The sequence below is a fragment of the Oncorhynchus kisutch genome, linkage group LG1, assembly GCF_002021735.2.
Source record: "Oncorhynchus kisutch isolate 150728-3 linkage group LG1, Okis_V2, whole genome shotgun sequence".
NCBI lineage: Eukaryota > Metazoa > Chordata > Actinopteri > Salmoniformes > Salmonidae > Oncorhynchus > Oncorhynchus kisutch.
Genome location: NC_034174.2, coordinates 8,537,711 through 8,554,485, shown reverse-complemented (window position 1 = coordinate 8,554,485; position 16,775 = coordinate 8,537,711). Strand labels below are relative to the sequence as shown.

The 16,775-nt window shown below is 44.7% G+C and overlaps 1 protein-coding gene across 2 annotated transcripts in view; it reads right to left on the bottom strand.

Annotated features, from left to right (window-relative positions):
• The window catches only part of LOC109882877 (protein phosphatase 1 regulatory subunit 1A), a 60,118-nt gene that overhangs the window by 34,241 nt on the left and 9,102 nt on the right, over nt 1-16,775 (bottom strand). For both annotated transcript variants that reach the window (XM_031820323.1, XM_031820905.1), the window contains exon 2: nt 2,544-2,604. In XM_031820323.1, the coding sequence (XP_031676183.1) occupies nt 2,544-2,604 (61 nt within the window). The remainder of the gene's footprint in view (nt 1-2,543; nt 2,605-16,775) is intronic.

Genomic DNA, 16,775 nt, shown 5'->3' with positions numbered 1-16,775 from the left:
CCTACAGTATATTTATTTTCCATTTCATAGTTCAACTACATGCACTAACCTACAATGCTGTACATAGCCAATAATATAACATTTGAAATGTCTATAGTCTTTTACAACTTTTGTGAGTGTACTGTTTACTAATGTTTCCCTTGTTTATTTCCCTTTTGTTTATTTATATGTTTCCAATAAAGCCCTTTGAATTGAGAGTGAGAGAGGAGAGGAGAGGAGAGGTAGAGAAGAGGAGAGGTAGAGGAGAGGAGAGGAGAGGAGAGGAGAGGTAGAGGAGAGGAGAGGAGAGGAGAGGAGAGGAGAGGAGAGGAGAGGAGAGGAAGAGGAGAGGAGAGGAGAGGAGAGGAGAGGAGAGGAGAGGAGAGGAGAGGAGAGGAGAGGAGAGGAGAGGAGAGGAGAGGAGAGGAGAGGAGAGGAGAGGAGAGGAGAGGAGAGGAGAGGAGAGGAGAGGAGAGGAGAGGAGAGGAGAGGAGAGGAGAGGAGAGGAGAGGAGAGGTATACAGAGAGGAAGAGAGAGAGAGATAGAGAGAGATATAGATAGAGATAGGGATAGAGAGGGAGAGATAGAGAGAGAGAGAGAGATAGAGATAGGAATAAAGAGATACAGAGAGAGAGAGAGAGAGAGAGAGAGATAGAGATAGGGATAGAGGAGAAGAGAGGAGAGGAGAGGAGAGGAGAGGAGAGGAGAGGAGATGAGATGAGATGAGAGGAGAGGAGAGGAGAGGAGAGGAGAGGAGAGGAGAGGAGAGGAGAGGAGAGGAGAGGAGAGGAGAGGAGAGGAGAGGAGAGGAGAGGAGAGGAGAGGAGAGGAGAGGAGAGGTATCACACAGAGAGGAAAGAAAGAGAGAGAGAGATGGAGAGAGAGAGAGAGAGAGATAGGGATAGAGAGATAGGGGGAGGGAGGTTTCCCACAGGAGGAGAGAGAGCTGAGAGGGAGGAATCCCACAGGGAGGAGAGAGAGATGAGAGGAGAGAGAGAGGGAGGAATCCCACAGGAAGAAGAGAGAGAGATGAGAGTAGAGTAGAGTAGAGTAGAGTAGAGGAGAGGAGAGGAGAGGAGAGGAGAGGAGAGGAGAGGAGAGGAGAGGAGAGGAGAGGAGAGGAGAGGAGAGGAGAGGAGAGGAGAGGAGAGGAGAGGAGAGGAGAGGAGAGGAGAGGAGAGGAGAGGAGAGGAGAGGAGAGGAGAGGTATCACACAGAGAGGAAAGAAAGAGAGAGAGAGATGGAGAGAGAGAGAGAGAGAGATAGGGATAGAGAGATAGGGGGAGGGAGGTTTCCCACAGGAGGAGAGAGAGCTGAGAGGGAGGAATCCCACAGGGAGGGATGAGAGGAGAGGAGAGAGAGAGGGAGGAATCCCACAGGAAGAAGAGAGAGAGATGAGAGTAGAGTAGAGGAGAGTAGAGTAGAGTAGAGTAGAGGAGAGGAGAGGAGAGGAGAGGAGAGGAGAGGAGAGGAGAGGAGAGGAGAGGAGAGGAGAGGAGAGGAGAGGAGAGGAGAGGAGAGGAGAGGAGAGGAGAGGAGAGGAGAGGAGAGGAGAGGAGAGGAGAGGAGAGGAGAGGAGAGGAGTTCCAAAACACTGTCATACAAAGTATGGATCCCCTGTTATCACACATCCTCAGGAATGCTGGGAGTCCCCTATCATCACACATCCCCAGGAAAGCTGGAGAGAATGGGGCTGGGGAGTTTAGATCCTAGAATTAGAGAAGGACAGACAGAGACTCAGGAGAATGGGGCTGGAGAGATAGTTCCTATTGCTAGAAATGACAGTGAGACTACCGCTGGATTGGGCAGGGGAGTTACATTGTAGGTTTCCTTAGTCAGAAAGAACAGGAAGCTTCAGTTTATTATTCATATGGAAATGACATGGTGTACATATGTATTTCTGACTCAGATCTGACCATGGCAACCTGTACATCTCATGTTACTCAATGGGCGTGAGGTAGGAGGGCATGGAATGTATAATACAACCGTAATACATTATCAATGATATAGTTGTGTAATTTGGCAGGTAACCTAAAGTTTAGAGAGGCAGACCAGTAGCTGGAAGGACTGGTTTAATTACCTGGAGAAGACTGGTTTGATGACCTGGAGAAGACTGTTTTAATTACCTGGAGAAGACTAGTTTAATGACCTGGAGAAGACTAGTTTAATTACCTGGAGAAGACTAGTTTAATTGCCTGGAGAAGACCGGTTTAATGACCTGGAGAAGACTGGTTTAATTGCCTGGAGAAGACTGGTTTAATGACCTGGAGAAGACTGGTTTAATGACCTGGAGAAGACTGGTTTAATTACCTGGAGAAGACTAGTTTAATGACCTGGAGAAGACTGGTTTAATTACCTGGAGAAGACTGGTTTAATTACCTGGGGAAGACTGGTTTAACTACCTGAGGAAGACTGGTTTAATTACATGGAGAAGACTGGTTTAATGACCTGGAGAAGACTAGTTTAATTACCTGGGGAAGACTGGTTTAACTACCTGAGGAAGACTGGTTTAATTACATGGAGAAGACTAGTTTAATTACCTGGAGAAGACTGGTTTAATTACCTGGAGAAGACTGGTCACTGGATGCTACCAGAGTAGCAGGTGTGGGCCGCCGTCTTCTGATCTGGAGAGAAGAGACAGAACTTCCGTCATTATTCAGTAAGATCCCAGTAAAACCCAATGGGAATATTTTGTGGTGGTGGGTTTTTTCTAAGAGTTAGAACATAGATGTGTTTGTGTGCTTCCAATAGACTCCAACAACAGAATTACAGGGATGTGTATTGTTCCTGGACACACACGCGCACGGCAGCAGTTATGAGCTGTAGCTTAGCTGGCAGCCTCGCTGACTAAGGCTGAGCGTCATGTGAAGTCCAATCCTATTGCCGTTTCTAGAAGATGCATTCTGCCATAACAGCCTGTTCACAGCCTGTAGCCCACACAGTGTTATTGATGAGTGGACTGCAGTGTTCTGGAGTGATATCGAACAGCAATATGATGGTTATTTTAGAGGCTAGATATAAATATAGATATAAAGTTTATGCCTGTTTCTCAGAACTAAATAAAGCCTACAGTTAGAAACATATATATTGGGCTTCCTGTGTAAACACAGCCTCCCTGGTTCGTGGAAGGCTGCTTATCCAGTGAAAGAAAGCTTCCCTAATTGTAAGTCTCGCTCTGCCTTCCCAGTGAATAGCACTGGATACAGGATCTTTTAATAGGGGCTGACTAGTCAATGTTATCTCCTTGACGACACACTGTTCACTAGTCAATGTTATCTCCTTGACGACACACTGTTCACTAGTCAATGTTATCTCCTTGACGACACACTGTTCACTAGTCAATGTTATCTCCTTGACGACACACTGTTCACTAGTCAATGTTATCTCCTTGACGACACACTGTTCACTAGTCAATGTTATCTCCTTGACGACACACTGTTCACTAGTCAATGTTATCTCCTTGACGACACATTGTTCACTAGTCAATGTTATCTCCTTGACGACACACTGTTCACTAGTCAATGTTATCTCCTTGACGACACAATGTTCACTAGTCAATGTTATCTCCTTGACGACACACTGTTCACTAGTCAATATTATCTCCTTGACGACACACTGTTCACTAGTCAATATTATCTCCTTGACGACACAATGTTCACTAGTCAATGTTATCTCCTTGCAGACACACTGTTCACTAGTCAATGTTATCTCCTTGATGACACACTGTTCACTAGTCAATGTTATCTCCTTGATGACACACTGTTCACTAGTCAATGTTATCTCCTTGATGACACACGGTTCACAAGTCAATGTTATCTCCTTGACGACACACTGTTCACTAGTCAATGTTATCTCCTTGACGACACACTGTTCACTAGTCAATGTTATCTCCTTGACGACACACTGTTCACTAGTCAATGTTATCTCCTTGATGACACACTGTTCACTAGTCAATGTTATCTCCTTGCAGACACACTGTTCACTAGTCAATGTTATCTCCTTGATGACACACTGTTCACTAGTCAATGTTATCTCCTTGCAGACACACTGTTCACTAGTCAATGTTATCTCCTTGATGACACACTGTTCACTAGTCAATGTTATCTCCTTGACGACACATTGTTCACTAGTCAATATTATCTCCTTGACGACACAATGTTCACTAGTCAATATTATGTTGATGACACACTGTTCACTAGTCAATGGTATCTCCTTGACAACACACTGTTCACTAGTCAATATTAACTCCTTGGCGACACACTGTTCACTAGTCAATATTATCTCCTTGATGACACACTGTTCACTAGTCAATGTTATCTCCTTGACGACACACTGTTCACTAGTCAATGTTATCTCCTTGATGACACACTGTTCACTAGTCAATGTTATCTCCTTGACGACACACTGTTCACTAGTCAATGTTATCTCCTTGACGACACATTGTTCACTAGTCAATATTATCTCCTTGATGACACACTGTTCACTAGTCAATGTTATCTCCTTGACGACACACTGTTCACTAGTCAATATTATCTCCTTGACGACACACTGTTCACTAGTCAATGTTATCTCCTTGCAGACACACTGTTCACTAGTCAATATTATCTCCTTGACGACACACTGTTCACTAGTCAATGTTATCTCCTTGACGACACATTGTTCACTAGTCAATATTATCTCCTTGATGACACACTGTTCACTAGTCAATGTTATCTCCTTGACGACACACTGTTCACTAGTCAATATTATCTCCTTGACGACACAATGTTCACTAGTCAATGTTATCTCCTTGCAGACACTCTGTTCACTAGTCAATGTTATCTCCTTGACGACACACTGTTCACTAGTCAATATTATCTCCTTGACGACACACTGTTCACTAGTCAATGTTATCTCCTTGACGACACACTGTTCACTAGTCAATATTATCTCCTTGACGACACACTGCTCACTAGTCAATGTTATCTCCTTGACGACACACTGTTCACTAGTCAATGTTATCTCCTTGACAACACACTGTTCACTAGTCAATATTATGTTGATGACACACTGTTCACTAGTCAATGGTATCTCCTTGACAACACACTGTTCACTAGTCAATATTAACTCCTTGGCGACACACTGTTCACTAGTCAATGTTATCTCCTTGATGACACACTGTTCACTAGTCAATGTTATCTCCTTGATGACACACTGTTCACTAGTCAATGTTATCTCCTTGATGACACACTGTTCACTAGTCAATGTTATCTCCTTGCAGACACACTGTTCACTAGTCAATGTTATCTCCTTGACGACACACTGTTCACTAGTCAATATTATGTTGATGACACACTGTTCACTAGTCAATGTTATCTCCTTGACGACACACTGTTCACTAGTCAATATTATGTTGATGACACACTGTTCACTAGTCAATGTTATCTCCTTGCAGACACACTGTTCACTAGTCAATGTTATCTCCTTGACGACACACTGTTCACTAGTCAATATTATGTTGATGACACACTGTTCACTAGTCAATGTTATCTCCTTGACGACACACTGTTCACTAGTCAATATTATGTTGATGACACACTGTTCACTAGTCAAATCAAATCAAATCAAATCAAATGTTATTTGTCACATACACATGGTTAGCAGATGTTAATGCGAGTGTAGCGAAATGCTTGTGCTTCTAGTTCCGACAATGCAGTAATAACGAACAAGTAATCAAACTAACAATTCCAAAAAAACTACTGTCTTAAACACAGTGTAAGGGGATAAAGAATATGTACATAAGGATATATGAATGAGTGATGGTACAGAGCAGCATAGGCAAGATACAGTAGATGGTATTGAGTGCAGTATATACATATGAGATGAGTATGTAAACCAAGTGGCGTAGTTAAAGTGGCTAGTGATACATGTATTACATAAGGATGCAGTCGATGATATAGAGTACAGTATCTACGTATGCATATGAGATGAATAATGTAGGGTAAGTAACATTATATAAGGTAGCATTGTTTAAAGTGGCTAGTGATATATTTACATCATTTCCCATCAATTCCCATGATTAAAGTGGCTGGAGTAGAGTCAGTGTCATTGACAGTGTGTTGGCAGTAGCCACTCAATGTTAGTGGTGGCTGTTTAACAGTCTGATGGCCTTGAGATAGAAGCTGTTTTTCAGTCTCTCGGTCCCAGCTTTGATGCACCTGTACTGACCTCGCCTTCTGGATGACAGCGGGGTGAACAGGCAGTGGCTCGGGTGGTTGATGTCCTTGATGATCTTTATGGCCTTCCTGTAGCATCGGGTGGTGTAGGTGTCCTGGAGGGCAGGTAGTTTGCCCCCGGTGATGCGTTGTGCAGACCTCACTACCCTCTGGAGAGCCTTACGGTTGAGGGTGGTGCAGTTGCCATACCAGGCGGTGATACAGCCCGCCAGGATGCTCTCGATTGTGCATCTGTAGTTTGCATCTGAAGTTTGTGAGTGCTTTTGGTGACAAGCCGAATTTCTTCAGCCTCCTGAGGTTGAAGAGGCGCAGCTGCGCCTTCCTCACGATGCTGTCTGTGTGAGTGGACCAATTCAGTTTGTCTGTGATATGTATGCCGAGGAACTTAAAACTTGCTACCCTCTCCACTACTGTTCCATCGATGTGGATGGGGGGGTGTTCCCTCTGCTGTTTCCTGAAGTCCACAATCATCTCCTTAGTTTTGTTGACGTTGAGTGTGAGGTTATTTTCCTGACACCACACTCCGAGGGCCCTCACCTCCTCCCTGTAGGCCGTCTCGTCGTTATTGGTAATCAAGCCTACCACTGTTGTGTCGTCCGCAAACTTGATGATTGAGTTGGAGGCGTGCATGGCCACGCAGTCGTGGGTGAACAGGGAGTACAGGAGAGGGCTCAGAACGCACCCTTGTGGGGCCCCAGTGTTGAGGATCAGCGGGGAGGAGATGTTGTTGCCTACCCTCACCACCTCAATGTTATCTCCTTGCAGACACACACGAGCCACCTTCCATCACACTTCCCTGCCAACTCCCTCTCCTTCACATTCATCATAACTCCCACATGGAGAACAGAAAAAGGCCTGTCTTACAGAGAGAAGGGCACGGAGAGTCATAGATTCTGTTACTGTTGTTCATGTGAAGAATTCCAATGCGCTGGGAAAAATACAGTTCTTCAGTTGTTCTGATGGATCATATGTAACAGTATAACTTTAGACCGTCCCCTCGCCCATACCCGGGCGCGAATCAGGGACCCTCTACACACATCATCAACAGTCACCCCCGAAGCATCGTTACCCATCGCTCCAGAGCAAGGGGAATCACTACTTCAAGGTCTCAGAGCAAGTGACATCACCGATTGAAACGCTATTTAGCGCTCACCACTGCTAACTAGCTAGCCATTTCACATCCGTTACACATAGTAACAATAGAATGAATATAGTACACCCCTTCATTTCTGTATAACCAGTTCATTTCAGTCCGTGCTTCTCTCTCCGATTCATACAGTCTGGTATAGTCTGGTCTGAATTTCACCAAATAACAAAATACCATCCCTCTACAGCATGCCTTGGGATGTTTCATCTATTGCTCTACATTGTATGAAACAGGGACTGTTCTAACATCTTTCTACAGCCATCACATAGAACTATTCATAGACCTGTCCTTGTAACAGCGGTCTTGTTCAACTTTGAATTATCCAAATTATTCATGGGCTTTTGAGGGCCAGCAGTGAGTCTGAGTTCTCATCCCAAATTGCGCCCTTGTCCCTATATAGGGAACTACTTTTGACCAGGGCCCATAGGCTAGTAGTGAGCTACTTCAGACCAGGGCCCAACGGCTAGTACTGAGCTACTTCAGACCAGGGCCCATGCAGTATAAAGGGAATAGGGAGGTTTTTGGGTCTCTTTTTCTGCCCTGACAGAAATCCTTCTTCTCTATGACGCTCAGGATCACAGGTGTACAACAGAACAGTAGCACATGGCTGGTTCAGTAGCACAGAGATGGTTCAGTATCATAGAGCTGGTTCAGTAGCACAGAGCTGGTTTAGTAGCACAGAGCTGATTCAGTAGCACAGAGCTGGTTCAGTGTCATAGAGCTGGTTCAGTAGCACAGAGCTGGTTCAGTAGCATAGAGCTGATTCAGTAGCACACAGTTGGTTCTGTAGCACAGAGCTGGTTCAGTATCATAGAGCTGGTTCAGTAGCACAGAGCTGGTTCAGTAGCACAGAGCTGATTCAGTAGCACACGGCTGGTTCAGTAGCACAGAGCTGGTTCAGTATCATAGAGCTGGTTCAGTAGCACAGAGCTGGTTCAGTAGCACAGAGCTGGTTCAGTAGCACACAGCTGGTTCAGTAGCACAGAGCTGGTTCAGTAGCACACAGCTGGTTCAGTAGCACAGAGCTGGTTCAGTATCATAGAGCTGGTTCAGCAGCACAAAGCTGGTTCAGTAGCACAGAGCTGGTTCAGTAGCATAGAGCTGGTTCAGTACTTTAGAGCTGGTTCAGTAGCACAGAGCTGGTTCAGTAGCACAGAGCTGCTTCAGTAGCACAGAGCTGGATTAAATATCACAGGGCTGGTTCAGTAGCACATGGCTGGTTCAGTATCACAGAGCTGGTTCAGTAGCACACGGCTGGTTCAGTAGCACAGAACTGGTTCAGTATCACACGGCTGGTTCAGGATACACAGAGCTGGTTCAGTAGCACACAGATGGTTTAGTAGCACAGAGCTGGTTCAGTATTATAGAGCTGGTTCAGTATTATAGAGCTGGTTCAGTATTATAGAGCTGGTTCAGTAGCACAGAGCTGGTTCAGTATTATAGAGCTGGCTCAGTATTATAGAGCTGGTTCAGAAGCACACACATGGTTTAGTAGCACACAGATGGTTTAGTAGCACAGAGCTGGTTCAGTAGCACACGGCTGGTTCAGTAGTACACAGATGGTTTAGTAGCACAGAGCTGGTTCAGTATTATAGAGCTGGTTCCGTATCATAGAGCTGGTTCAGTAGCACAGAGCTGGTTCAGTATCACACGGCTGGTTCAGTAGCACACAGATGGTTTAGTAGCACAGAGCTGGTTCAGTATTATAGAGCTGGTTCAGTATCATAGAGCTGGTTCAGTAGCACAGAGCTGGTTAAGTATCATAGAGCTGGTTCAGTATTATAGAGCTGGCTCAGTATTATAGAGCTGGTTCAGTATTATGGAGCTGGTTCATTAGCAAAGAGCTGGTTCAGAAGCACACAAATGGTTTAGTAGCACACAGATGGTTTAGGAGCACAGAGCTGGTTCAGTATTATAGAGCTGGTTCAGAATTATGGAGCTGGTTCAGTAACACAGAGTTTGTTCAGTAGAACAGAGCTGGTTCAGAAGCAGAGAGCTGGTTCAGTATTATAGAGCTGGTTCAGTAGCAGAAAGTTGGTTCAGTAGCACAGTGCTGGTTTAGCAGAGCTGGTTTAGCAGAGCTGTGTCAATAGCAGGGTTACAGTTTACTAGACTTACAGTAGCCTATAATTAAGTCTCATTGTGCTATGGATACTGTAGTGAATGGCAGAACAGGGAAGCAAACCCGGGTCACAAGCATTAAAGGCAAACACCCTACGCATCGCTCCGCTATACATATCCCAACCAGAAGCCATGGATTACAGGCAACATCCACATTGAGCTAAAGGCTAGAGCTTCCACTTTCAAGGAGCGGGAAACTAATCCGAACGCGTATAAAAAATCCCTCTATGCGCTCAGATGAACCATCAAACAAGTGTCAATACAGGATTAAGATTGAATCCTACTACACCGGCTCTGGCGCTCGTCAGATGTGGCAGGGCTTGAAAACTATTACAGACTAAAAAGGGAAACTCAGACGCGAGCTGCGCAGTGACGCAAGCCTACCAGACGAGTTCAATTTCTTTGATGCTTGCGTCGAGGCAAACAACACTGAAGCATGCACGAGAGCACCAGCTGTTCTGGATGACTGTGTGATAATGCTCTCGGTAGCCGATGTGAGCAAGACCTTAAAACAGGTAAACATTCACAAAGCTGCGGGCCAGACGGATTACCAGGACGTGGTTTCAAGCAGACCACAATAGTCCCTGTGCCCAAGGAAGCGAAGGTAACCTGCCTAAATGATTTCCGCCCCGTAGCACTCACATAGGTAGCCATGAAGTGCTTTGATAGGCTGGTCATGGCTCACATCAACAGCATCCTCCCGGACACACTAGACCCACTCCAATTCGCATACCGCCCCAACAGATCCACAGATGAGGCAATCTAAATCTCAATGCTGTTCATTGACTACAGCTCAGTGTTCAACACCATAGTGCCCACGAATCTTATCATTAAGCCAAGGACCCTGGGACTAAACACTTCCCTCTGCAACTGAATCCTGGACTTCCTGACGGGCCGCCTCCAGGTGGTAAGGGTCTGCCATGCTGATCTTCAACACTGGGGCCCGTCAGGGGTGTCCACTCCTGTACTCTCTCTTCGCCCACGCATGCATTGCCAAACATGACTCCAACACCATCATTAAGTTTGCCGACGACACAACAGTGATAGGCCTGATCACTGACAACGATGAGACAGTCTATAGGGATGGGGTCAGAGACATGGCAGTGTGGTTCCAGGACAACATCCTCTCCCTCAATGTGAGCAAAACAAAGGAGCTGATCGTGGACTACGGGAAAAGGCGGGACGAACAGGCCCCCATTGATATCAAAGGGGCTGTAGTGGAGCGGGTCGAGAGTTTCAAGGTCCTTGGTGTCCACATCACCAACGAAACTATCATTGTCCAAGCACACCAAGGCAGTCGTGAAGAGGGCACGAAAAAACATTCTCCCCCTCAGGAGACTGAAAAGATTTGCATGGTCCTCAGATCCTCAAAAGGTTCTACAGCTGCACCACCGAGAGCATCCTGACTGGCTGCATCACCTCCTGGTATGGCAACTGCTTGGCATCTGACCGTAAGGCGCTACAGAGGGTAGTGCGTACAGCCCAGTACATCAGTGGGGCCAAGCTTTCTGCCATCCTTGACCTATACACCAGGCGGTATCAGAGGAAAGCCCAGAGAATTGTCAGAGACTCCAGTCACCCAAGTAATGGACTGTTTTCTCTGCTACGGCATGCCAAGTCGAGGACCAAAAGGCTCCTTAACAGCTTCTACCCCCAAGCCATAAGACTGCTGAACAATTAATCAAATGGCCACTGGACTATTTACATGGACCCCTCCCTGTCCATTTGTTTTGTACAGTGCTGCTACTCGCTGTTTATTATCTATGCATAGTGTTGTGACGTTGTATTAGTTCATGTGACGACTGATGCTCATCGAATGATTACATGTTTCTAATTGCGTGATTAACTGAATCAAGCAATTATTAACTCATTAACCTGGGGCACCGTGGGAAAACTAGTTTTTATTGAGTTTCTAATTCCCAAATTAACTCAAAGAATATCAGAATATCGATTTTACAACAGCCGCTAATTAACCAGTTACCTCTTACAATCTCGTTCTGAACGTCGTATAGTCCGTGAATCTGCAGGGACCCGGGTCTCACCAATGAGTTCCTACCACACCAATCTTAGATTAATATTTATTTACTAAAAAGCTAAAATGATGATAAAAGATTCACACAGACAAAACACATTATAGGCTATTGATTAGAACTTAGTATAACGGGCCAACACACTATGGCGTGTGTTACCCAAAATGGGGATTTCAAAGAGAGAGAGGAAAAAGAAAGTACAAGAGAGAAATATACATTTGGGTGAATTTGTCAGCTATGCTATTCTAGCCCTAGCCTTGCCCCAAACTGCCGCTCTTATGGGTAAGAATATAATGATGTATTTACGTGGGGTAGACCTCTGAGGATTCTCTGCTTGGACCATTCAGGGGACCCTTCAGCTGCTCGATGACGCACTTCTCCTGCACACCTCTTTGATCGTCCTCCCGATGTCAGTGTCCTTTTGGCTTAGGAGTCTGTTCCCTCACCCTTGCTATGGAGGACAGACAGCTCTGTAGGTCAGAGCTCACAGCATAGAAATGAAACCCTTTAGATACCATGATTCGCTGGGATTGGATGCTAAGGGGGTCCAGCTTGAATTCACCCGCTTCGACACAGCTACTCATCCGTAGCTTGGGTAGAAAAGGATTTATTTGTCTTCCAACTTGTGTTGCGTTCTGGGTTCGTTGACTTTTTAGACCTTGGCTGCAGCTTGGGTCATGTACTCTTCCCTGGAAATTCTTTACTCACAGGTTTTATACCCTTGGGTCAGAAGTGGGCGTAACCGCCTTTAGGGCAATTCTCTGGGCATACCAAGTTAAGAGGGCAAGGTCTAGATTTGACTTAAATCCAATTTTAGACAACTAACTGCACATTTCATCTTCCCCAAACATTCTCTTTGATTTCGATATTTTCCATACAACGCACAATGTATAAACATCAAACATATACCAGGAAAACTCTTCACGTTACAATTTTTTCGTAATAACGTCGTCTATTAACCTTTAATAACAAAACAAAAATGACATACATTTTCATATTCCATCTATCGTCATGACCACCATTGTGGCTGACGGAAACCATTGTTCCAAAGTCCCTTTATTTCATGTTTACTGTTCTGAGGCTGGTTCTCCATAGTAACAGGACAAAGGAATTTGTCTGTGGCCTGAGATTTACCAGGGGCGTGAGGGGTCATAAAACCCCACACATCTTCAGACCCCTAGATCTCTCCTCCTCTGTTGGGGTTGAGAGATAATCTGTAGGGCTGTGGTCTCCTGTAACCTGACCTGATCAGGACAGTCATGACAATAGTCACTTCACCCATACCTACATGTACATATTACCTCAACTAACATGTACCCTCGCACACTGACTTTGTACCTGTACCCCCTGTATATAGCCTCCTTATTGTTGTTTTATTGTGTTATTATTTTTTACTTCAGTTTATTTGGTAAATATTTCCTTAACTCTTCTTGAACTGCACTGTTGGGTAGGGGCTGGTAAGTAAGCATTCTCACAGTAAAGTCTACCACATGTAACAAATAAAGTTTGATTTGATTTGAAATTCATCTCAAGGTTAATCAACAGGGAGGTTTGTCAGAGGACAAGGCTAGTCTGCAGTCTGCAGCTAGTCTTCAGACACATCCAACACTATCACTACTGTGGTTTACCTTCATTCCTATCTGTATAGATATCAAAATAACATTAGCGTATACAACATTTGCACAGGCTATATTTCTGTATCCTACAATTAACAAGAACCATATTTTACTGGGCACCAGGAAGTGCAGTTGCAATACAATTTCAGTCAAAGGAGACATAGTATGTTGTACATATTAGTAATATGGTCCTGGCTTCTCTCAGGATTGCAGATGCTAAGAATAGATCATGAGGACTTGCATGCATTTCAGTTACAGTAATAAAACCATACAAACTTACTAAAACAGATTTGCTTCCAGAATCTTTTTAAATGTAGGACAGATGAGTGGTGCTTTAGCCAACACAGTATCTCTGACCTGATATTTCCAGAACTGCCTCCCAGAAGCAATAGAAATTAACTGTAATGTTCCCAGCTAGGGACAAAGATATGTCTAGATATCAGCTTATAAAATACAGAATAATGGGGATGACGTTTACTCAAGCCTACCAAAGTCCTTAATGGAGTTACATTACCTATAAATGCAGCAATTCATCATTTTAACTCCACCCTCCCAGGACTCCATCCCCAGGACTCCATCCCCAGAACTCCATCCCCAGAACTCCATCCCCAGGACTCCATCCCCAGAACTCCATCCCCAGGACTCCATCCCCAGGACTCCATCCCCAGAACTCCATCCCCGGGACTCCATCCCCCAGGACCCCATCCCCAGAACTCCATCCCCAGGACTCCATCCCCAGAACTCCATCCCCAGAACTCCATCCCCAGAACTCCATCCCCAGAACTCCATCCCCAGGACTCCATCCCCAGAACTCCTTCCCCAGAACTCCTTCCCCAGGACCCCATCCCCAGAACTCCATCCCCAGGACTCCATCCCCAGGACTCCATCCCTAGAACTCCATCCCCCAGAACCCCATCCCCAGTACTCCATCCCCCAGAACTTCATCCCCAGGACTCCATTCCCAGAACTCCATCCCCAGAACTCCATCCCCCAGGACTCTATCCCCAGGACTCCATCCCCAGGACTTCAAACCACAGGACTCCAACCACCAGAACTCCATCCCCCAGGACCCCATCCCCAGGACTCCAACCTCCAGAACTCTATCCCCCAGGACCCCATCCCCAGAATTCCATCCCCAGAACTCCATCCCCAGGACTCCATCCCCAGGACTCCATCCCCAGAACTCCATCCCCCAGGACCCCATCCCCAGGACTCCATCCCCAGGACTCCACCCCTAGAAATATAGCTTGATGGACAGTGAATGCTGCTTCTCTCCAGAGCCTGACCTACAGTATCAAACTGTGGTATGTCAAGGTACAACAGGGCTCACAGAAAAACAGAAACGGACACTGAAACACTGTAATTCCCCTGCTGCTCCTCACTGAGACACTGTAATTCTGCTGCTGCTCCACACTGAGACACTGTAATTCTTCTGCTGCTCCACACTGAGACACTGTAATTCTGCTGCTGCTCCACACTGAAACACTGTAATTCTGCTGCTGCTCCACACTGAGACACTGTAATTCTGCTGCTGCTCCACACTGAAACACTGTAATTCTGCTGCTGCTCCACACTGAGACACTGTAATTCTTCTGCTGCTCCACACTGAGACACTGTAATTCTGCTGCTGCTCCACACTGAGACACTGTAATTCTGCTGCTGCTCCACACTGAGACACTGTAATTCTTCTGCTGCTCCACACTGAGACACTGTAATTCTTCTGCTGCTCCACACTGAGACACTGTAATTCTGCTGCTGCTCCACACTGAAACACTGTAATTCTGCTGCTGCTCCACACTGAGACACTGTAATTCTTCTGCTGCTCCACACTGAGACACTGTAATTCTGCTGCTGCTCCACACTGAAACACTGTAATTCTGCTGCTGCTCCACACTGAGACACTGTAATTCTGCTGCTGCTCCACACTGAGACACTGTAATTCTGCTGCTGCTCCACACTGAAACACTGTAATTCTGCTGCTGCTCCACACTGAGACACTGTAATTCTTCTGCTGCTCCACACTGAGACACTGTAATTCTTCTGCTGCTCCACACTGAGACACTCCACAATGAAATGCAGAAATACTTTTCAGCACCACTGGCTGAAATTACATTTTTTTGCAACTACCTATCAATTTTGAGAATTCTTGGTATTTTGGTCCGTTAATATTAGTATTTTCAAAAAGTACACATACAAATATCTAAAACAACGAAAATGTTTATATAGATTATCATACTACCATCATAAAACATTTTCTTATTTTTAACAACTTTAAAATTGACATACATCGATCATTTCAAAGCTACATTGAATTACACAGAATTTCAAAGCCCATTTCATAGACAATGTTACATACTGGAGTACATTTAATAAACTTATTTTAAAGAGATTGTGATTGCTTCTAAATAGGCTTTTGGCACTTGGTAGTCTTAATTTAAATGTACTTGTCTTTAACTAACATTTCTCCGGAAGTCAGACTCTTCCCACATGCCAACTAATTGTTTTCCGCTTCAGCGTCTGCATTTACACCAAATGATCTGTGGTTATCCTGTGGTTATCCTTAGATATATTCTCCAGACTTTCCAATTGAGAATTGTTGATATTCTGTCATTCTTTCTATTCTATATCATATTTTATTTGAATGAATTTGCCAAAAATGCATGTCTTTAGTATTATAAAGATTTTTTAAAAGTATTTATCCACAATCTGCTCTGGTCCTGAAGTGAAACCGATATATGCACGTATTTCAGAAAAATTGTAATCAAAAAAAATATATTTTATTTGTGTCTACATCAACTGGTAAAAGTTGATTGTGAAATGGTTAAGGGCTCTATATAATACTGTATGTTTTCTTGAATTTGTTCTGGATTGGGGGACTATGGAAAGACCTCTAGTGGCATGTCTGGTGGGATAAGTGTGTGTGTCAGAGCTGTGTGTAAGTTGACTATGCAATCAGTTTGGGATTTTCAACACATTGTTTCTTATAATAAGAAGTGATGCAGTCAGTCTCTCCTCAACTCTTAGCGAAGAGAGAATGGCATGTATAGTATTTATATCAGCCCTCTGATTACAATGAAGAGCAACACGTGCCACTCTGTTCTGGGCCAGCTGCAGCTTAACTAGGTCTTTACTTGCAGCACTGGACCACACGACTGGACAATAATCAAGATTAGACAAAGCTAGGGCCTGCAGAACTTGTTTTTTAGAGTGTGGTGTCAAAAAAGCAGAGCATCTCTTTATTACGGACAGACCTCTCCCCATCTTTACAACCATTGAATCTATATGTTTTGACCATGACAGTTTACACTCTAAGGTAACACCAAGTAATTTAGTCTCCTCAACTTGTTCAACAGCCACATCATTCATTACCAGATTCGACTGAGGTCTAGCACTTAATAAGGAATGATTTGTACCAAATACAATGCTCTTAGTTTTAGAGATGTTCAGGACCAGTTTATTACTGGCCACCCACTCCTAAACAGACTGCAACTCTTCGTCAAGGGGCGGCAGGGTGGCCTAGTGGTTAGAGGAGGCAGGTAGCCTAGTGGTTAGAGCATTGGACTAGTAACAGAAAGGTTACAAGATTGAATCCCTGAGCTGACAAGGGAAAAATCTGTTGTTCTGCCTCTGAACAAGACAGTTAACCTGCTGTTCCTAGGCCATCAT